Raw genomic sequence first — 20,265 nt, 5'->3', positions numbered from 1 at the left:
TATTTGAAAATTAGTACAAAGTCTTGCGCTTTTTTTTGTGTTACAAAATAGTAAATAAGTTACCTCCACTACTACAGCCTGCGTAGATTGTAGCCAGCCAATGAAGGGAGGAGGCTATAGGAGCAGACCTGGGGGTTTATAGACTTCACTGTTTTAGTATTGTTCTGCCACAGCTCTGATTCTCCTGACAGCTGTATAAACAGTGAGAAATAAAATGTTACAGAATCTGATTTCTACTTGTTTAAGCAGCCGGCGGAGGATCACACGTGGACCACAAAGCGTTAAATATCAGAGTTCTGCTGTTATTGTGAGGACGCAGCCACAGGAAATGTTCCTTTTCCTGCTTTAACTACTCAAAGGATAGAAGGAGGTCGTGGCTGCTCCCACACACTTTTGATATGATACACTGACAGCCGGATGAATGAAAGAAACAGGATGGAAAAGGTATGTTTGAAGCAACAATAATAAGCATGGTTTACTAAAATAAAATGGGCAGAAACATATTAAATCAACAGACAAAGTACAGTTGGATATGGATTGTTTCAAGGCCAAGTCCATGAGTGATGAACCAAAACATTCAAAAGAAGCGGCAATTCTCTTGGAATTGCTACACCAACTCCCCCCCCTTAAAGGAATAGTTTGACATTTTGGGAAATGGTTTAATTGGCTTTTTTTTTTTAGATGACAAGATCGATACCGTTAAATATAATACAACAGCAGGTTAGTTTAGTTGGGCACAAAGACTGGGAATTAATTACACATTATCTCGTTTGTTTACTTGGTACAACAACTGATGTGTTTGTATGACAGTTCAACATTTTATGTGCAGTAACAAAGTACATTTGTACTGGATTCACAGGGTTCATACAAAGTTTTGAAACATTTAAAAATGCTTTAAGTTATATTTTCAAGGTTGAAAATATGCTTGAATTTGAAAATGCATAATTTTACAACACAATGTTTGTTCATTGTATTCCATATAGGATGTCATTTACTCTGGAAATGAGCAAGGATTAAATAATCATGATCAAAATACACAATCAAAGCTTATAGGAACAGCTGGCAAAATAAACAAAGTGACAGTATACTGTACATTGATTGGTGGGTGTAAAGAAATTCTGTAAACTTACAATTAAGATGTGTTGATAAAGGCTTCTAGTGTCTGAAGTTTTTCTTTTGAGGTAACTTTACAGTGCTTGAATTTTACTCTTAAAAACTGAACGAACCCTGTAATTCAGGACAACTTTGAGGTACTGTTTTGCTCCATTAAGTTCACTTTACATATCAGGATTTTTGCACAGAAAACATATGAAGAGCTTAAAAATAAGCTATAGATATATGTTGCTATGAATAAAATTCCCCAACTTTATAGAGCTGGATTAAACCATTATATCAATTATATTCAACAGTAAAATCCTACTTTTACATTCATGCAAAAGTACTAATAATCTAATGACTGAATATTGGATGACATTTTTGAGCATTGATTATTTTAAATACATTTTCCTGATTATACTGGCATTCTTTAAGTGAAGTAAAAAATAAATGCAGGACTTTTACATTTAAAAAAAATGTGATATTAGTACTTTCTTTGTTCCTTGTGTCTCTGCTGAGTGAAACATCAAACTGTCCGTTTTACACTTTGTACAAACCAAACAAACGAGACAACCAACGTGTTGATTATAGAGGTGATCTTTGTTAGAAACAGAGCCAGGCTTAAAAATTCCCCGTTTCCAGTCTTTGTGTTTAGGTAACCTGACCGACTGCTGGGTAGCTGTCCTCTCATCGATCTTCTCATTTAACTGCCTGAAAGCGAATAAACGTGAAGCATATTTCCCAAAACATCCAACCTTTGCTGTAAATCAAATTCACATTGCTAGAAAACAAGTTAAAAAAATCTAAAAACTACACATTTCCCAGTTCTAAAGCTTTCTCGACTATCGTTACAACAGAAAACACAAGCTAATAAATTAACAGGTTACAATACCAAGCAGGTCACGAGCCTGTAGGATGCAGGTAAACTAATGATGCGTTTCGTTTTGTGCAGAATTGGAAATACTTGCCGAATTATAGATTTATACAGTGCAATACCAGTGTATCCTCAGGCTCTGCCCACTTCATTTTAAAACGAGCAGTGTACTATTTGCAAAACAAATAGTAGAATCAACATGCTGTTTTTTGTGCAACATTTCACCCAAACGTAGATGTTTATCACATTCAAAGCATTTCCACAAGCATCACATGATACAGATCGTAAAACAACATGCTTTCAATTGTTAAATGCCTGCTACTAATAGGCATCGTTTGGAGTTCTGCACATAGTTTGAAGCTTGTGGAAATATGTTTAATGCCTCATGAATATCTATAATTAATCAGGACTTTGCACAGTAACACAAACAGTGTAACGTGATTCTACTATTTCTTTGTGCCTCAATGTTTCCTGTTTGGTCCAGCACCTGTTGAAGACTTTCGTGGTTGTGCGTACCTTTTTAAGTGTCAAAGAAATATTTTAATGCAAGTACATCAGGGATCCCGATTTTAGGATAATCCAATCTTTTACTTAATTTGGCCAAAGTGATATTTATCTCTGTGAGCATCTTAAAATGGCCAAAGCGGCAGACAAAAATGAACTACAAAGCCACAAACTGTTTTAACCAGAGCATCTGTGTGTATATTGTTAAGTATTATTAGTTCATAAGGACATAAAAAGCTGCTGTATATTATCCATCTGTTGGTGTTTCAGACGTGGACAGGTTTTAAAGGGAATATTCGTCGATTTTCAACCTTATCTCTTTCTGAATTAGAAATATAGCTTAAAAGACACCTGCAGCTGCAAAGTCTGTTGTTTTTCTGGATTTCAGCTACATAATTTGACGTGACAGTGACTCGGCTGGGATTTAGGAAGAACCACAGAGTGTTTTTTTAAGCTTTTGTTGGTTGTGGGACGCAGTGCTGCTCCTTCGCTTGTATTGGAAACTAGTTGAATTTTCAGCAGCATAAATGGCTTCCTAAATATGACTGTAGAGGATTTTTACAGTGATTTGGCTGACTTTGATATTCTGCCATGTTCAGCTGGAGAGGCTGCTGATTGTAGCAACAGTGCAAAGACTCACAAAGACAGCTTTTGTTTTTTTTGTTTCAGTCCAACTTGAATGTAATGTGTTTTACAATGAGTTAACAAGGCAATTAAGCTCATTTTAGTTCAGTGTATATTTGCTGCCAGCAGGATAATTTCTTGCTTCAATTGGCTACATTTACCATCAACACTGATTGCAGATCTGTATAAAAGGTTGTGAATTTCCCTTTCAGACAAACTTCACTTAGTTTACATCAACATGGTAAGATGTACTGTGAGGTCCGATGTTACAATGAGTTCTGTTATTATTTGTGGCCAAAACCGTTTTTGTTGAACCACGGGTGATTTAAAGAATAAAAAAAAATCTCGAGGGCACAATTTATATAAAAAAATACGAGAGTCAATGTAAACGTGACGTCAGCTAATGACAGAACAAAGTCAGTATTCTCATCCAAAATTCGAGCAGTTTGGAAAACGGAGGTAGCCTGATGAAGGTGTAGCATGCAGGGGCCCCTCATACAGCAACAGTAACCCCAGAATCAGAGGCCGAGGCTGGGATAAAAGCAGGAACCTTTTCTACTACAGCCCCCAACTCCATTACAACAAACACTTCAGTGTTTCCAGTTCATTATCACAAATAATCGTTTTATAGCCACGTCCCAAACCCCGCCCACACAAATAATCACCATCTTACATTTATGTCATTACTTCCATATTGTTATATTCTTGTTTAAGAGCCGTTATTAGCATTCATAAACAAACTGTTATTTCAAAAATGTATCGCTAATAAATAATAGATTTATACATATAAAAACAGCCCCCTATGGAGGTTTACTTTATACAGTAATCATCAGTTCTCCCTCACCCACACGCTCACATTTCATCCATTCATCAATTTTTGTTCTCAGCAGTATTTTGCCATAAAAAGGACCTAGATTTATTCATTCAGTCTCCAACACACACACACACACACACACACGTTTAACCACACAGCTCATCCCAACAGGCCGTGGACCCGTAGAGATGTCTGTGGCTGCACTTCGCTGTTGGGCGAAAACAGGCAGCAGGAATATTAAAAAATAAGGAGACAGTTCCTCTCTGGGCGGGTGGGGGTTACAGTGAAGCCCCACCCATGTAAGCAGCATAGAGGGCAGAGCCACAAAACAAACACACACACATTAAAAAAAGCACAAACTGGTGACTGGTGGATCCTCTTTAAGTGAGAAACATCCAGCTTTTCTTGAACGGACCTCATGCCCCTCGTAAATGTCCAAAATTCACTACCGAGGGTCTGTCACCCTCTGATAAAATGCAGCAGGTTGCACAATCAGTCCTCAGCTTTTTTTGCTTAATACATCCACACCTGTAGTTACAAAAAAAAAATCTAGAAAAAGAAAGAGCCTGTATGCACGTGGAAACTGTTCTAATGACCGCGTCTCCTTTGGGTGTCAGGAACAACAAATGAAAGCAAAACAACAGGGAGGTGATGAAGGGGAAAAGGATGTTCTGAGTGCATGTTTTTGTTCCCACCGACATCAATGACTGCCGTCCATCTGTCCCTCATCAGTCTAGTTTCTCCAACACAGAGGGCACGTACACCAGGCTGAGCTCGCTGCCGAAGTCGCAGATGATGGCTGCGTTGTCGAGCACCAGCAGCTGACGGACGCCCTGGCCGTCGCTGCTCTGGCCCAGGTAGACTGTCTGCAGCAGGTCCCCGAAGTTAAGGTCCCAGAAGGAGACGCACCCCTGGCCCCCGGTCACCAGGAGAGACTCAGAGATCACTCCCAGACTGGCCCCACAACCCACCTCCTGGTGAGGAGCAAGGTTATTATAGTTAACGAAAACTAACAAAATAAGGAAAACTAGAATTGAAAAAACATTAACTGAAATAAAAATAAAAACAAGAGTTTTTAAAAAAACGATAACTGAAACTGTATTGTGTTGTTACAAAAACTAACTAAAACTAACTAAAATTATAGTGAAAATGTCCTTCGTTTTCCTCTTTGTCAACTTTTTTGATACTTAAACCCTTTTCGGTTGATATGAAATCCATTTCATCTATCTGGTTTTATGACTTAGTGAACTTATTGGGGCTGAGATGGATCAGACAAAGGAAATAAAGGAACATTTTTTGTGACCTTATTGAATCGGGCACCCAACAAATACCCCATTACAAAGAACTAAAACTAACACTAAAACTTACAAAAACTAAAGTAAAACTAAGCATTTTACAAAAAATAAAAACTAATTAAAACTAGCAAACTCAAACTTGTTATTGATGTTATGTTAGAGATGTAAGAATGGTTCTACCTGCTGTATGGAGTAGAGTTTGATCCCTGTGCTGCGGTCCCAGATACAGATGAGGTCGTCCAGTCCCGAGCTGATGACACATGAGGTGGTGCAGACGAGCGAGGTGACGTCTCCACGGTGACCATAAACATGGCTGACACGACTCCCTGTCAGGACGTCCCACAGACAGATGGCGCCGTCTTGCCCACCACTCGCCAGAACCATCGTCTGAGGAGACCAAGACACAGAGTCAAGTGGGCTTTCTTCATCTTTATTTCTACTTTTTACATGCAATTCCACAGTCTTTTTTGGACAAACTACACTTAGAAAACACCATAGCATAGTATGTCTAAAATAATTTTGGACAAACTACCGGTACACTATGACATGTTTTTCTGTCATTTCTGGCCATATAATGCACTTACATATTTCATCACACTATAATTAGAGCATTTTAAAATTTAAACATTTTTGACAAAAATCGACATGCTAAAGTATGACTTCTTTTGAGGGTGTCATTTTTTTTCATTATTTTTGGACAAACTATACTACTACTACATGTATCAGCGTACTATAAATGACCCATTTTAAGCATTTTAAAATTTGTCAATTTTTGACAAAAATCAACACTTTTTTTCCAAACTTTGAAAATCTCAGAATATGGTGTTTTTTGTTATTTCTGGAAAAACTATACTACTACTTGTATCAACTTATTATAATAAGACCATTCTGAGAGTTTCGGGCATTTGAAAATTTAATAACTTGTTCTTGAAAAATTTCAACATACTATATAGTATGTCGTTCAAACTCAAAAAAATCATAATAATGTATGTCATAAAAAAACGATCAAATTGTTCATAATACTGTAGTAAAAATGTTAAAATGTTCAAGTAAAGTAAAATTGTCTTACAATTTAGTCACAAAAACATACATTATATAATGCTTTAAAAAGTCAAACAATTTTCCAGTTTTATGCAGAAGTTAGAATACATATGTAGTTTTTTGTATGCACTTGTCTTGTATTACTGACCTGGTCTATGTAGATGGCTGTGATCCCTCCAGAGTGACCCTGCAGGGTGAAGAGGCAACACGAGTCCTCTAGACGATAAACCTGAATAACAAACAGAGAAACAACAGATTAAGTAAAACCATTTATACCGTTTGTCTGGTAATGTGTTAAAGGTGTATGTTTATTTAACAGTTTGTTCTCACAAACTGGTTTTTCAGATGTACTACATGAATACAACATCAATGGAGCTGCAGTAAAAATTCTGTGACAAACAGCAGGTTTCTGAGCTGTTAGTATTCAGTGTTACCCGGACAGTGTGGTCCTGGCTACCGGTGACGACCCTCCCGGCGGCCGCTCGCAGCACTGTGATCGGCTTCTGGTGAGCGCACTGAACCGAGCGCGTTAGCTGGCAGCTTATAACATCTTCGCTGCTGTAACAGGGAGAGGGAGGCATGCTGCCTCGCCCAGGGGCACCTGGAGGAGAAGAAGGGAGTTTTCAAAACACTTTTAGGAACCTTAATACCCATTTCTTTCTCCTGTGTCATCTTTTTTAAATGGAGTCACCTGGGTTTATGTTAGAGCTGAAAAATAACTGATTCATCTCTCAATTATTCTATTAAATATAAGTCCATCCCAATTTCATACATCCCAAGGTGATGTCATGGAATCTTTTGTTGACCAGCAGTCCAAAACAAAAATACTAAACTTACTACAATGTTCAGATAAGGTAAACAGAAAATTGTCACAATAAAAAGCTTTAAACAAGAACTGTGTGGATTTTGCTGCAACCAACAATCATTTTCATTTTCAATTAATCTGCAGATAATTTTCTTGACTAATTGAGTATTTCTTAGTTCTGTCAAATGTCAGAAAAGAAAAGAAAAAGTGTCTATCTTAATGTCACACCGAGTGAAGTTGGAACCAGAGGATGTTTGCACTGTTTGGGCCAGGCCAAGGTCTGATGCAATATCAAAAATGTATCAAACATCTAATAAAGTTGTGTTCTGGCAAATAAATAATAAAATAAAATAATAAATTTTTTTTATAAATAACCAACTATATGAATACCACTGAAAGCTGTTTTAAAGAATTTGCATCTATTATAATATATTATTATGAAGAGACAACAATCGGGTTGTCACAATAATGTATTTATAACATTTGGTGTTTGATACCAAAGTACACATATTACATAAAGGTAACAGAGAAATAGCCCTATTTAATAAGGTTACCATGACCCTGTTTGTCTCCATTGACTTCACATCAGTTCAATTAAACAAAAAAGACAATAACACAAACTGTTGAGGCTCACCTCTGTACTGCAGCAGACCCAGAGGTTTGTTTATCTCAACAGTGAAGAAATCTAGAGACCCGTTGAGCCGAGCCGCTACGATTCTGAGGAGGAAAAACATGAAGTGTCGGGATGAAGAATCGCCAAGCTCGTCTTATTGAACACCAACATCGTAAAGTGTGAAGGATCTTGCATCCAGTGACTGTCAATGGGTTGTCATTATGCTAGTCACTGAAGTTAAAATATTTTAACTGTATTTAGTTAAATTTTCATTTAGATGCAGCTAGCAAGGTTTATACATTTTCTTATGTTGTCGAGAATTAAAAAAAAAAAAAAAACTTGACATAGAAGTATGCAAAAGTAGTGAGAAAAGAAATGCAATCGGTATTAACCTAGTGTTAAAGAAGTGTTATTTTATTCCAATTAATGGTCAACACAAAGGGTATGTGCCACTTAAATAAAACCTGAAAAGTTTAAGAAATGCATGTGGCACAATAAGTCCCATCCTAGAGGAAGCACTGTTAAAATGTGTTTTCCCCGTGTGTATGTTTCTGTTGTGTTTCACCTGTTGTTGAGGAAGGCTAGAGCTGTGATCCCAGAGACTCCGTCTTCATTAATGCAGCGTAACGACCCTTCTACTGCATCCCACAACTGGAAACAAATAGGAGTTCATGGCGTATATTACCTTTACATTTATTACATCCAGGGAATATCAGTCAAACTGCAGTTGGGTTGTTTCAAAAAGGGATCTCAAACATTTTATCGAATATATCAGAGATTTGACACACCTCCAGTTTGCCGCTGCTCCTCCCAGCAGCTATCAGATTTCCTCTCAGCTCCATGGCCCAGACAGAGCTTTCCCAGTCCGCTGTCGCCTGCATCCCCGCCATGGAGGCTCTCTCTGGGGTTAAGAAGGAGGTTGCGTCTCCAAAGCTGGGTGTTCTCTGGAGGTGAGCTCCTGAGGGCGGCGAGGAGGAGGCCGAGGAAGGAGAGGGGTAGGTGGAGGGCGAGGGGGGCTCGTGCTCCATATAGGCACGCTCCACCAGACCCCCAAAGTCGAAGCCGTCTCTGGGCGGGGTACAGAGGTGGGAGGGGGGCTGGGAGGCGAAGTTGGTGTCGATGAGCGGGGTGAGATCCGGCTGGTCGACGAAGAGAGTGGGCCGGGCGGGAGCAGTGCGGCGCCTCAGCGGGTAGCCCTCTTCCTCTGATAAACCGTCACCGCTGACTGACGGGCCGTGAGCTTCAGAGCCTAAACACTCTGCGTCTGCGGCTCCGCTCACACCGTCCCAGCCGTCCCGCTGCTCCCAGCAGCCACTGCTGCTGCTCCGTCTGAGCCTGAGGACAACACAAAGTACAGTTAGCTCCATCGAAATACACAACCCCATTTCCAAAAAAAGGTGTGACGTTGTCTTAGATGTAAATTGAACAGAATTCGATCATTTGCTAATCCTCTGTGACATATATTCGACTGAAAACCGAAAAAAGATAACAGAATCTGGGTTGTCCTGAGACTGGGAGTTAATCAATCAGCCTGATATTATTAGTGGATGCTAAGGTGTCTATTATTATCAGCATACAGTTTGTCAGCCAAGAGGAAACAATATATTAAGCATCCATAAAAATGTACTGAAGTAATTTATAGGTCATGTAACACCAGTGTCACCATCACAGCCTGACCAGCAGAGAGCACGGGCAAGTTTATTTTTTAACTGCAAAATGTCACAAAAATGTTTCTGTTCTGGGTTCATGTAAAAACTAGGGCCGGGACTTTAACACGTTAATTAAGATTAATTAATTACACAAATTTTAACATGTTAAAAAATGTACACATTTTAATCACACTGTTATTTTTGCACCGCGGAACGTTTCTCACTGGATGAGTTTCAGGCGGACCGATTATTCTGGAGCACCAACTAGCGTTCATGAGTTCAGACAACAACAAACCACAGTGAACATGAAGGAAGAAGCTGATGAGACGCTTTGGTTGGCCCCGTGGATGATGGGACATTTGTTACAAAAAAACAACGGATGGAAGCGTCGATAAGAGCATGGTTGTGTTGCTATGCAACAAGGATTTCACATATCACCGCAGCACATCCAGCCTCAAGTATCACCTCAATGCAAAACATATAGCAGCTAGCGGCTAGTGTGGTAGCTAGCGTGGATTGTGTTTTACTTAAAAAACCAAAAGTATTCTAGTTTACAGAAGGTCTACCTACCTATAGGCTACCTGAATTTCTGAAATGTATTTCTAAATATGCTATTCAGTCATTATTCAATGGTATACTAAAAATCCATGTGAAAAAAATTACTTCTCACTGTACTCAGGTCAAATATTTATATGCGATTAAAATGCGATTAATTAATTACAAAGCCTGTAATTAATTAGATTATTGTTTTTAATCAAGTCCTGGCCCTAGTAAAAACATATTGTCAATACTACTAAAAGAACTGCCGTAAGATCTTAAAACTTCTGTGCTGTAATTGTAATAGCTTTAACTTAAATTTTGTCCTCCAAACTCTTCTGATTTCATTGTTTGACAATGTCACCATCAGAACACTGAAATATCTAACAGAAAATTTCTATTGTGACATTCTCACCCGTGCTTGGGGATGACGGTCAAACAGTCACCAGTCTGAGCGTCCCAAACCCGAATCTGTCCTGCCAGGCAGCAGCTCGCCAGCAGCATGCCGTCACTGGCCAAACACTCGATGTCCTGCCAGACAGAAAGACAAAGAAATAACCAATAAAACAAATGGCTTTTGCCATGTTTGTATTTTTGGGTAGCAAGTGCCCTTAATTAGAACAAAAAACTGTTTTGGTTGTTGACACAGTAATCTGACTTCTCTAGAGAAATGCACACATATAGTATAGGATAGTGTTCCTCCAAAAATCAGAACTATACTATAAAGATAGTATGTGTAACAGGGCAACTGAGCTCTAATCTAGGTGTACATGTCGTCTTTATCTGAGTCCATTCTCACCATACTGTGGCCCCTCAGCAGCAGTGGTGAGATCTCGCTGATGGGTGGTGAGTAGCCGTAATCGTCGCAGGGCAGGTCCCCTCGCCGCCGGCGCCCATGAGCAACGCCGTTCTGGCCGTAGTTACGTGGGCAGAGAACTCGGTAGAGGCAGAAGAGCAGCAAAACCAGCAGGACGCCGGCCGCCAGGCCCAGAGCTGCCACCCTGGATGGAGGCAGGAGTGAAATAAAGAATACAGTTTTTGTTTGGAAATCAGGCAATCACTTGTTTTCTGCAGCATCTAGAAGACCATTCCGTTAATCCACACTGTGGACTCTTTAGAGGAATATGCATGTTGGGCTACAGTAAAAAAGATAACTATCAAGTTGAAAGTCATATTGGCTTGCTCACATTTTTACCAACTTTTGAATACTTTTAGGTCTGCAACTTTTACTAAATATTTTTAGTTTTCAACATTGAAACAGAGACCAATTTAAAAAACTGAAAGAGACAAATATTCTACAGGTTCAACCTTTCAAACTCGTGTATAATTCAATGTTATATTATCCACCTTGCAGAAAACGACAGCATATCTGCATCTTCTACTATCTGCTGTGGAATGTGGCACAACGGTGATGATGAAACCTGCCGAAGGAGTGTGACTGACTCCAGTACCATACCAGTCTTTTAAAACCCCATCTGCTGCTCTGGAAAACCCACCTTATCAGCCATGATAGGCCAACAACATGTCTTTATCAATAATGTTCTTGGGTCATGTCATGTCCTGTTCTGGTTTGTGTTCCCACCTCTCACCTTGTTCTCTTACAAGAGCTCTGAGGTGCACATTTGTGCCCATCTGAACAAACTCAACCAATAGGTCAACACTCTAAAAACATGCATGCTAAGTGTTCAGACCGGTTTTTATTGGATTCCACAGGGCATCAAATCTGATCTTGGCGGTACCTGAGTTCTAAAACACATACACACAGGACGCTGGGAATCTGATGCAAAGATGTTAATATCCTGTTCTCAGTCCTTGAACATAGCCAATATTGTGATTCTAGTAGTTGAAAATTGGGACTTGGAACAAAATGTAGGGTTGATCTCTTTGCTGGAATATAATGTTACTGAGAAACAGCAAGACACCCAACATTTACCAAGACAGGGTCTTAATGTTCCCAGGATAAACAGAAACTTTTTATTGAGTTTGGTAGAACATCTTGTCCATGTACGGATCATAAAAAGTATGCAATGTCAATGTTTCATATTTGTTCATCTTTTAAAGGCGGCACATTATTCGCTTCAGTTGTAGCATAAGGAGTTTGGGCATTAAACATACAAAGCTACAAAAAAAAAAAAAAAAAAAAAAGCTATCCTGACAATGAAAATTATTTTCTTTATCAATTAATCAGATAATCATGATAAATTGTTTGGGCTATAAAACGTATTTCTTCCAAGTCTTTGAAATTATTTTTTGAGAAATAGAGAAGGATAAAATGCTTAAAACACAGCTGAGCAGTATGTTTGTACTAAGGCACTGAAGTTTTAAGTAGTAATTGAATAAATTATTAATGTTTTATATAAATTGGGTCAACTGGTTTTAAACTGTACAAATGTTTGGCAGTATCTGAAGCACAAAGGTGGCTGGTAACTTTCACAGAGAACTTCCAATCAGTTATCTTAACTGCAGCAGTTTTTTAAAGTTATTAATTTCTAAACAGTAGAATGGAGCACCAACAAGAATTCACAAATAATTTCACCAAATCTGACTTCTCATTCTTCAGGCAGAAGAATCCCTCTACAGACACAGCATTTGAATGAACATGAACCAACATGGTCTCACAGGAATCCGTGAAACTGACACAGATTTCGCTACAATGCAAGTTAATGACAGTCATATCCTGTGGCTATTCCAACATACAAAGTGATTATGTACATTCACTGAGTGAATATTTAGAAAATAAAACATATTTCTCGCTAGAAATGTAATCAAAATCCATTTTTATGCAGAAAGTCAAAATATTGATTTTTTCACTAAAAATGAGACTGTCCGCCATGTTTTTTGTTCTGACCGCCGGAACCTTGAAAGTCACGTGACTTGGACACAAACCAACGTTAAAAATAGGCCATTGTCATATAGTGTGGAACATTTTGTGTAAAATAACGACCTGTTTGCCACAATGCTGCATTGCTGGCTTTCTATACACTATGCATAGATCTTTTCCTGTGATTAGAAAACAATTAGCCTGTGGTGCAACCGGCTCTGCCTCTCATTGAAACAGCATGTTCACCTTTATCACACTGGCCTTCTCTCTGTGTCAGGGTCATCTAAACAAGCTGAAAACTCAGCTGCACTTCCCCGCTGTGAAGGTCACAACCTTGACTCAACCGCAGCTGATAGCTTCGTATCTACTGTCCAAAGATGAAACTAAGAAATCGCCCTTCCATTTAGCAGCCAGGTGACAACACACTGCTTTACACAACACAGCACAGTGAAAACTAGCCTCCACACTGAAAACTGGAAAAAGTTTATTTGGCCATTTTGCAGAGGATTTACTCCATTAAAGTCATTTCATGGCATAAAATAACAAGGGGACGTTAACTTTAGGTACATTTTCAAACATAATGCATCAACAGAAAATCTAAATCACCAGATGCAACCAGAAAATAGTGTTGAATAATAAATATGCTGCAGCCAAAACTTGTGACGACTGGATGGATTGTCAGTTGTCGTAGTATTGCCACACTCTTTCTGGCATAACTACTGTCAAAACAGAGCCCAAAGCTGATATATCTCAGCCCTAAAAAAAACAACTGGAGCTGTCAAAAAGAAGTCAAAGACACTTCAACTTCTTGGCTAACAGCTTTTCATGAAGAAGGGAATGTAGCTGTCTAACACCTGAATCTGCAGATGAAACTGTCAAATGTTGCACTGGGGACGAATAAGCTCAAGCAATGCAAAGAATCAATGCATGACGTCATGCGTCTTTTTGGCCCTTGAGGATCTGAGGTGAAAGCTAAAGAACAGAAATGCATTGAACCAACCATCATATGCAACCATTCAGCCAGGCTGGTCCAGTCAGGCTGAGACAATACTTGCCAAAGGCGGAGATAACCAGCCACCTCCCATTTCTTTGTCCGGTCCCTTTGTCTCTATTTTTGCCTCAGATAAGATAACAATCAGTCCAGTGACACTTGACACAGTGCAGCTTCTCCTTTATTCCCTTCTTCTAAAGGGAAAAAAAACAATTCTTGTATACTGTTCCAAACATTTTACCCAAACTATGTAAACTCAACAACATGAGTTCATGTAACTACAGAACAAATGTAGGGGCGGCTGTGGCTCAGTTGGTCGAGTGGTCGCCTACTGATCGGAAGGTCGGTGGTTTGATCCCCGACCATGGAAGCCTACATGTCAAAGTATCCTTGGGCAAGATACTGGACCCCAAAAGGCCCACTGATGCTGCGTTGATCGGTGTGTGAATGAATTCCCAATGGTGACAGGTGGCACCAGAGTGCCCTGGTATCCTCTGCCACCAGTATGAATGTGTGTGTGAATGGGTGAATGAGCGTAGTGTGTAATGTAAAGCGCTTTGGATAAAATCGCTATATAAGTGCAGTCCATTTTCCATTTACAAATGTAATTTCACTGTGCCATATTTAAGTCTAGTCTTTATACTTTCAAGAAACAACAGTTTAACCCCTCCAAAAAAACATTTACATGCAGCTGGACACTGATCAGATTGGTCCTCTATCTAGAGCCACGGTTTTTAATTAAGGCAGACATATATTAAGTTATAGTAGTTGTTGTTGCAGACATGTTTTACAAATAGAAAACGAGTTTCTCTAACGCACGTCAACACCCTGATTCAGACGACTGTTGAGCCCTGAGTACTAACTTGTAGAGTGTGAGGTCCGTCTGTAGATCTGCAGAGACCTTGGGGATAGGTGGAGGCGGGTGTCTCGTATCTTGAGGGTGGCGTGTCTCTACGGCCTCCTGAGGGCTCAGGTGAACGGTGACCGGAATGACGGGCAGGATGCTGATGTACCTGAAACAGGACGGACAACAATAATAACATAAATATATTTTATAAAACAAAACTGATCAATGCTCCTTTATGGGGGGGGGGGGAGCTGTATGAAACAACTGTCAGAATCAGATCTCTTTTAAAAATTATAAAAAATGCATTTTTCCAGGTTTTCCAGCACCTTACAGCTGTGGAATGCTGCATATTTATATACAGTACATACAGCATGTACAGTATTCTGATTATTTCACTTCAAATCAAATCAAACTAGATGTTATAGTGCTATAAAACAAGCAAAATGCTGCTTTGTGACAGCATTCCGGGGAAGGTTGGGGAAGGAAGTTACAAAATGTAAAAATGTTTGTAAGTAAACTTGACATCCATTAAACCTAAGTTTTAAGCACATTGAAGCACTTAATTCAAACCAAGCACTTTTAAACCTAAAAAAAAAGTGTGTTTAGGGATTTCCAGCACCTGGTAGAACCTTGCAGAATTAAATGTTTACATCCTCCTGCTATAAACAGAACAGAGTAAAATAAACCTTGTAATATGAAACAATGTTTCAAACTTGAAAGCCAAATGGGTTCCACTGTGAATAGTAAACACTAAATAGGCCCCTAATTTGAATACCAGCTGTTTGGAGCGGACTTTTGTCGGGACTTTTTTTGGCCCTGTCAAAGAGCAGGGCCTTTTTTCTCCCCTGAAAAAAGCCTGACAGCGGATAGATCGCTAAGCAGGATGTGACGTAGTACTCAACGCCACAACAACACGCGACATTTGTAAAAGCCGGCGAAGCAGTTCTTACTCTTCTTAACGAGCCTCCGGTCCACGGCTCGTTAAGAAGAGTAAGAACGAACTGAAGCGGCACAGTCACTTCCGGAGTCTCTAAATCCCTCTGGGAGTCTTTTTGTAATGGAGAGTGAGTGGACATTTGAGAAGGCGTGGCCCCTAAAGGAAACACGGCTAATAGCTCTCTTTCCCCTCTCACCTCTTGGCTAAAGTGATGTTATAGTAGCTGAAGAGCGAGGGCCAGTGTCTGAAGGAGAGCCTCCTCCACCCCTCCTCGTCCTCCGCCCCCCAGGTGATCTGTGGCACAGCGGGAGGCGGAGCCTGGGGGAGAGGACCATGGTGGCCCTGTGACTGGTTCTCTGGTAAGGGTGTTGGATCTGGTGCTGGGTGGATGCTCAGTGTGCTGGTAGGATCGCCTCCACGAAAGACGGGGGCCACCCCGAGGTGAGGGGGCAGACCGCCTCCTCCGGGATCTCCCAGAGGGCTTTGCTCAGAAACCTGCGCGGCCAGGTAGGTGCGTATTCCGGCCGGGTCGGTGTAGACCAGAATGCCGATCCAGATCACCGTGCCAACCTGGAGATGAAGCAAACAAATGATAGTGAGCCAGTTAAGCTGTATAATCTTAGATTTCTGCTGGAGTTGTTTTAACTTTTGCCTTCATTGAACTGTTCAGTCTCAACCTCAAATTTCTCTTATTCTTTACATTTATCTTTACATTCATATACCACATACTAGGGCTGGGCGATATGGACCAAAAGTCATATCCTGATATGTTTAGGCTGAATATCGATATATGATATATATCTCGCAAAGTGAGAGCAAATGTTCAGTCAAAGCTAAAGCCAAATATAACATGTAAATGGACTGTACTTATATGTCACAAGTAGTTTTATTGAAACCGTTTATTTAAGTGAACATTAATACTGTATAACAACAGGAGTACCTTGGTCCAATTCCATATCACGTTTAAAAATATATTGATTTATGTTTTATATTGCTATATCACCCAGCCCTACCACATATCCACTGAAAAAAGAGCTTTTTGGAGCCTCCGACACTTTTATCATGATTTTATCATGTCTACAATTCTGCAAACTAAATCTAAATAAGGGAATAAATAAAAGTTACTCATCCTATCACACTGTTGGATCATCAGGCATATTTTCTTCTTGTCTTATCATAACTAATCTCTCTTTTACCAACTCTCACAACGAACCAATTATTCACATGCTTCAATTATCAAATTGCCTTAACCAGCAGAAAAAAACTTTATCAACACTAAAGTTCAAATGAAAGCACATTTGTGCAACACATTTAGCTTATTGTGGATATATAGTCTTAAGCCACCAGTCCCTTTTAATGTTGCTGTGATGTATCACCGAACAAATATTTAACAGAGAATGGATAGGAAAAGTGGATAAGCAGTTAAGGATAATAAATTAATGAATGTTCCAGTCAAACTCTGACATTAATACAATGATCTGGTTATTATCAAAAGTGACTGCAGGCACATGAGGCACAAGAACCGTTCAGGAAGTCAATAATTGAAGACAAATAACAGACAAAATATAAAACAGTACAAATTTAAGGTTCCCTTTGAATCTAACGTCTCACCATGATGATGCGCTGAGCCAGACGTGTGCGGGCCAGGAAGTAAACCACACGCAGCCTCTTGGGAAGCCGCAGGTTCCTGAAGGCCGGGGTCTGCAGGGTGATGGTGTGGGGGGAGGGCCGCGGGGGAGGGGGGACCTCACGTGGACGCAGCGGGCCGGGCTTGGGTGGCGGTAGGCCTGCTTCAGCTGGGAGCCGGCGGTTCAAATCAGCCAGCTGAGTAGGGGATTGAAAAGTCGTTTTAGACACATCTGAGAAACATCTAAGATCAATTGTTTGGAGAAGACCAAACAATTGATCCAAAAATTAAAATAAACAGATCAATTGATAATGAAAACAATTACCATATGATCATTTATTTAACATGTAGCACATATTCCTCGAATTCCTCGGATTAGGGATTTAGGAATACTTTAAGATGATTTTTTTTGGTGTATGTAAATGTATAGGTTTATAGTGCTAATGCTCATTAAGCAGGGCACTGAGCTAAACACAAAAGGTTTCACTATGTGTGTGTGTGACAGGGAAAAGGACCCACAGTGGGACAATAAGAGGTTTTACACAAGAAGTACACATGTGGGAAACAATAATCTGAAAACTATGTGGTGAATGTACGTGGGCCTGTGACTTCCATCTGACCTCCTGTGTGACCTATATCTGCTCAAAAGGAATGGATTGTGTGTGTTAGCCCCAGTTCATGTCTTTCATGTTATCTTGATGTTTAAAATCCATATCTTTAAATGTATTACTATGGTTGATTCAGATATGTGCTGCTGTTTGTCAAGAATAAGTACAGTCTGAAAATTTGTCAAAATTGTTTTAGTTCTTTCTATTTTGAGGAAACCATTGCATTTTTGTGTGCATTTTTAAGTGAGGGCTCTCACCTCCATGCGTCGGATGTCTATAGATAGGACTGTGGTGAAGAAGAACATCTGCAGGAAGAAGTCAGACACCAGCCCCACAACAGCAAACAGACAGAACTCCTGCAACATACAGAAACCAGAGGAGACATCAGACAAAGCACATGTTAGCATGTCTCACTGTAACAAACAGGTACAATGCATGGCTGCATCATATACAGGTGTATCTCAATAAATTAGAATATGATGGAAAAGTCCATTTCCAGCAGTTGAAGTCAAACAGCCCGAACCAAGTATTGACTCATATAGATGGACATACTTTTCAGAGGCCAACATTTCCATATTAAACATACTTTTTAAAATTGGTCTTTTGTAGTATAAAATTCAGTGTCTCAAAAACATTCAATAAGTCTTCATTAAATGGAACCGTGATCATTACAATTATAAGAAATTACACAAATTAAGACATGAACTGTTTCATTCTGTGTGTAATGGATCTACAGTCACGGAAAATATTATTAGACCATTCTTGTTTTCATTAATTTCTTATTCATTTTAATGCCTGGTACAACTATAGGTACATTTGTTTGGACAAATATAATGATAACAAAAATAGCTCATAAGATTTTAATTTAAGAGCTGATATCTAGACATTTTCCATGGTTTTCTTGATAATAACCAAAATCCTTATCCAGAAAACCATGGAAAATTTACAAATGTACCTTTAGTTGTACCAGGCATTAAATGAACAAGAAAGCAAGGAGAAAACAAGGGTGGTCTAAGATTTTCCATGACTGTATATATAATGTGTTATTTCCACTTTTTGAATTGAATTACTGTCATAGACTTTTCTATGATATTCTAATTTATTCAGATGCACCAGTAAATGAGAAATGCAGGAGCTTGTCGCTTACAATATATGTCGTATACTGCAAGTACAAGAAGCTTCCTCATATAGATGGATAGATAGATTAGATTAAGAGTGATGTGTGTTGCAATAACACTTTTTATACCTTATTATTAACATATTCTAAGTATTGATGTCTTTGTTTTTGCTGACTCAAACATATTTCTGTTACCTGGATAGCTGGCACCAGAGTGAAATATCCAATGAGGATGATGCACAGTTCAGTGGCCATGTTCTTCATGATAGACCAGCTCTCATTACTAAGGCCTGCAGGAAAAAAAACACATCAATTAACATACGCCAGTATATATACAGTAGGATGCCCAAAAAGCTCTTCACACACACACACTCTTTCTAGCCTCACCCTGAGCGATGCGGAGTTTGACCTCGAGGTCGACGGGGGTGGACACCACAGACTTGGTGAGGACTAAGACGTTCTCCAAGCCGATCACCACCACCAGGTAAGGAAAAATCTCCCTGCAGACAGAAAACAACGAAAGTTTGAACACAGTTATGGGTTTAGATGAAGTGTATATACTGTACATAATTAATACAAAACTTCCCATAGCTATTTTAGCATGTTTTTAACCTTCTTTCTAACTGTCTTTTCCCCGCACACATCAGAAAATCAATGAATCCAAAAGTATAATAAGCTTTGGTTCCTGAATCATCAGCAAAAGTGAGGTAAAGCCGAGTTTGGTGGAACACAATGTCGTAAGTCTCCCTGACATGGTTGCAATGAGAGAATTCTCTAAAAAAACCCGAATGCAGTGTGTCTGTGGTGGCATTCATTAAGTGCTTAAAAAATAACAATTCTGACTTATGTCTTGATGCACAAACTGATTTCATGAGTGCAACTCAATTGCTGCCACATCAATGGCTCTAAAGTAAAAGATAATTTGTTCAAACTAATTCAATTGTTAAAAAACATGCCTATGTTTTACCATCTATGTAATGCACTCATTTTTGTCAAAGAATTAATAAGATGATGATGATTACTAACGGTGGATAAAGCCCCTGTAGATGGTTGTGTGTCCATAATATTAAATCAGTTTGGATGAATAATTCCAGGAACAAAAGTGTTAATTCAGAAAGTTATGCCTCTATTATTGCTTGAAATGTTAGTGTACTACAATGTAACATGTGTACATAATGAACTACTAATAAATATGTCCTGCAAACGTCAAGAGCTCACACTCAACACAGCACTCCCTCTGGTTCCCAGAAAAACATCTTGCAAGTGTGAAGTGAATCAGTTATTGAGAAATCGATGGGCGGATGCAGGGACAGAGACAACTTCCTTCCTTGGTCTGATTTTTTTGTGCGTCAGCCACAATGACACAGTATATAGTGAACTGTGTGGCCTTTGAGATGATCCTTCACAGTAAGGGCCCATGAATCATCAGGTTATGCATTGGTCACAGCACAAGTGTTGGCTGGATC

At 39.4% G+C, this 20,265-nt stretch overlaps 1 protein-coding gene across 3 annotated transcripts in view; it reads right to left on the bottom strand.

Moving 5' to 3' along the window:
• Positions 1–253: 253 nt before the first annotated feature.
• The window catches only part of scap (SREBF chaperone), a 39,324-nt gene continuing 19,312 nt past the window's right edge, over positions 254–20,265 (bottom strand). For all 3 annotated transcript variants that reach the window (XM_059338296.1, XM_059338294.1, XM_059338293.1), the window contains exons 9-23: positions 19,187–19,299; positions 18,995–19,089; positions 17,940–18,038; positions 17,059–17,271; positions 15,644–16,017; positions 14,527–14,676; positions 10,651–10,852; positions 10,267–10,382; positions 8,454–9,000; positions 8,231–8,316; positions 7,687–7,769; positions 6,682–6,848; positions 6,396–6,476; positions 5,387–5,593; positions 254–4,885 (exon numbers count right to left, since the gene is read on the bottom strand). In XM_059338296.1, the coding sequence (XP_059194279.1) occupies positions 4,640–4,885; positions 5,387–5,593; positions 6,396–6,476; positions 6,682–6,848; positions 7,687–7,769; positions 8,231–8,316; positions 8,454–9,000; positions 10,267–10,382; positions 10,651–10,852; positions 14,527–14,676; positions 15,644–16,017; positions 17,059–17,271; positions 17,940–18,038; positions 18,995–19,089; positions 19,187–19,299 (2,779 nt within the window). In that variant the 3' untranslated portion in view covers positions 254–4,639. The remainder of the gene's footprint in view (positions 4,886–5,386; positions 5,594–6,395; positions 6,477–6,681; positions 6,849–7,686; positions 7,770–8,230; positions 8,317–8,453; positions 9,001–10,266; positions 10,383–10,650; positions 10,853–14,526; positions 14,677–15,643; positions 16,018–17,058; positions 17,272–17,939; positions 18,039–18,994; positions 19,090–19,186; positions 19,300–20,265) is intronic.

This window comes from Centropristis striata, chromosome 8, assembly GCF_030273125.1.
Source record: "Centropristis striata isolate RG_2023a ecotype Rhode Island chromosome 8, C.striata_1.0, whole genome shotgun sequence".
Taxonomy (NCBI): domain Eukaryota; kingdom Metazoa; phylum Chordata; class Actinopteri; order Perciformes; family Serranidae; genus Centropristis; species Centropristis striata.
Note: the sequence above shows the minus strand (reverse complement) of the source record. Positions and strands in the feature narration are given on the sequence as shown.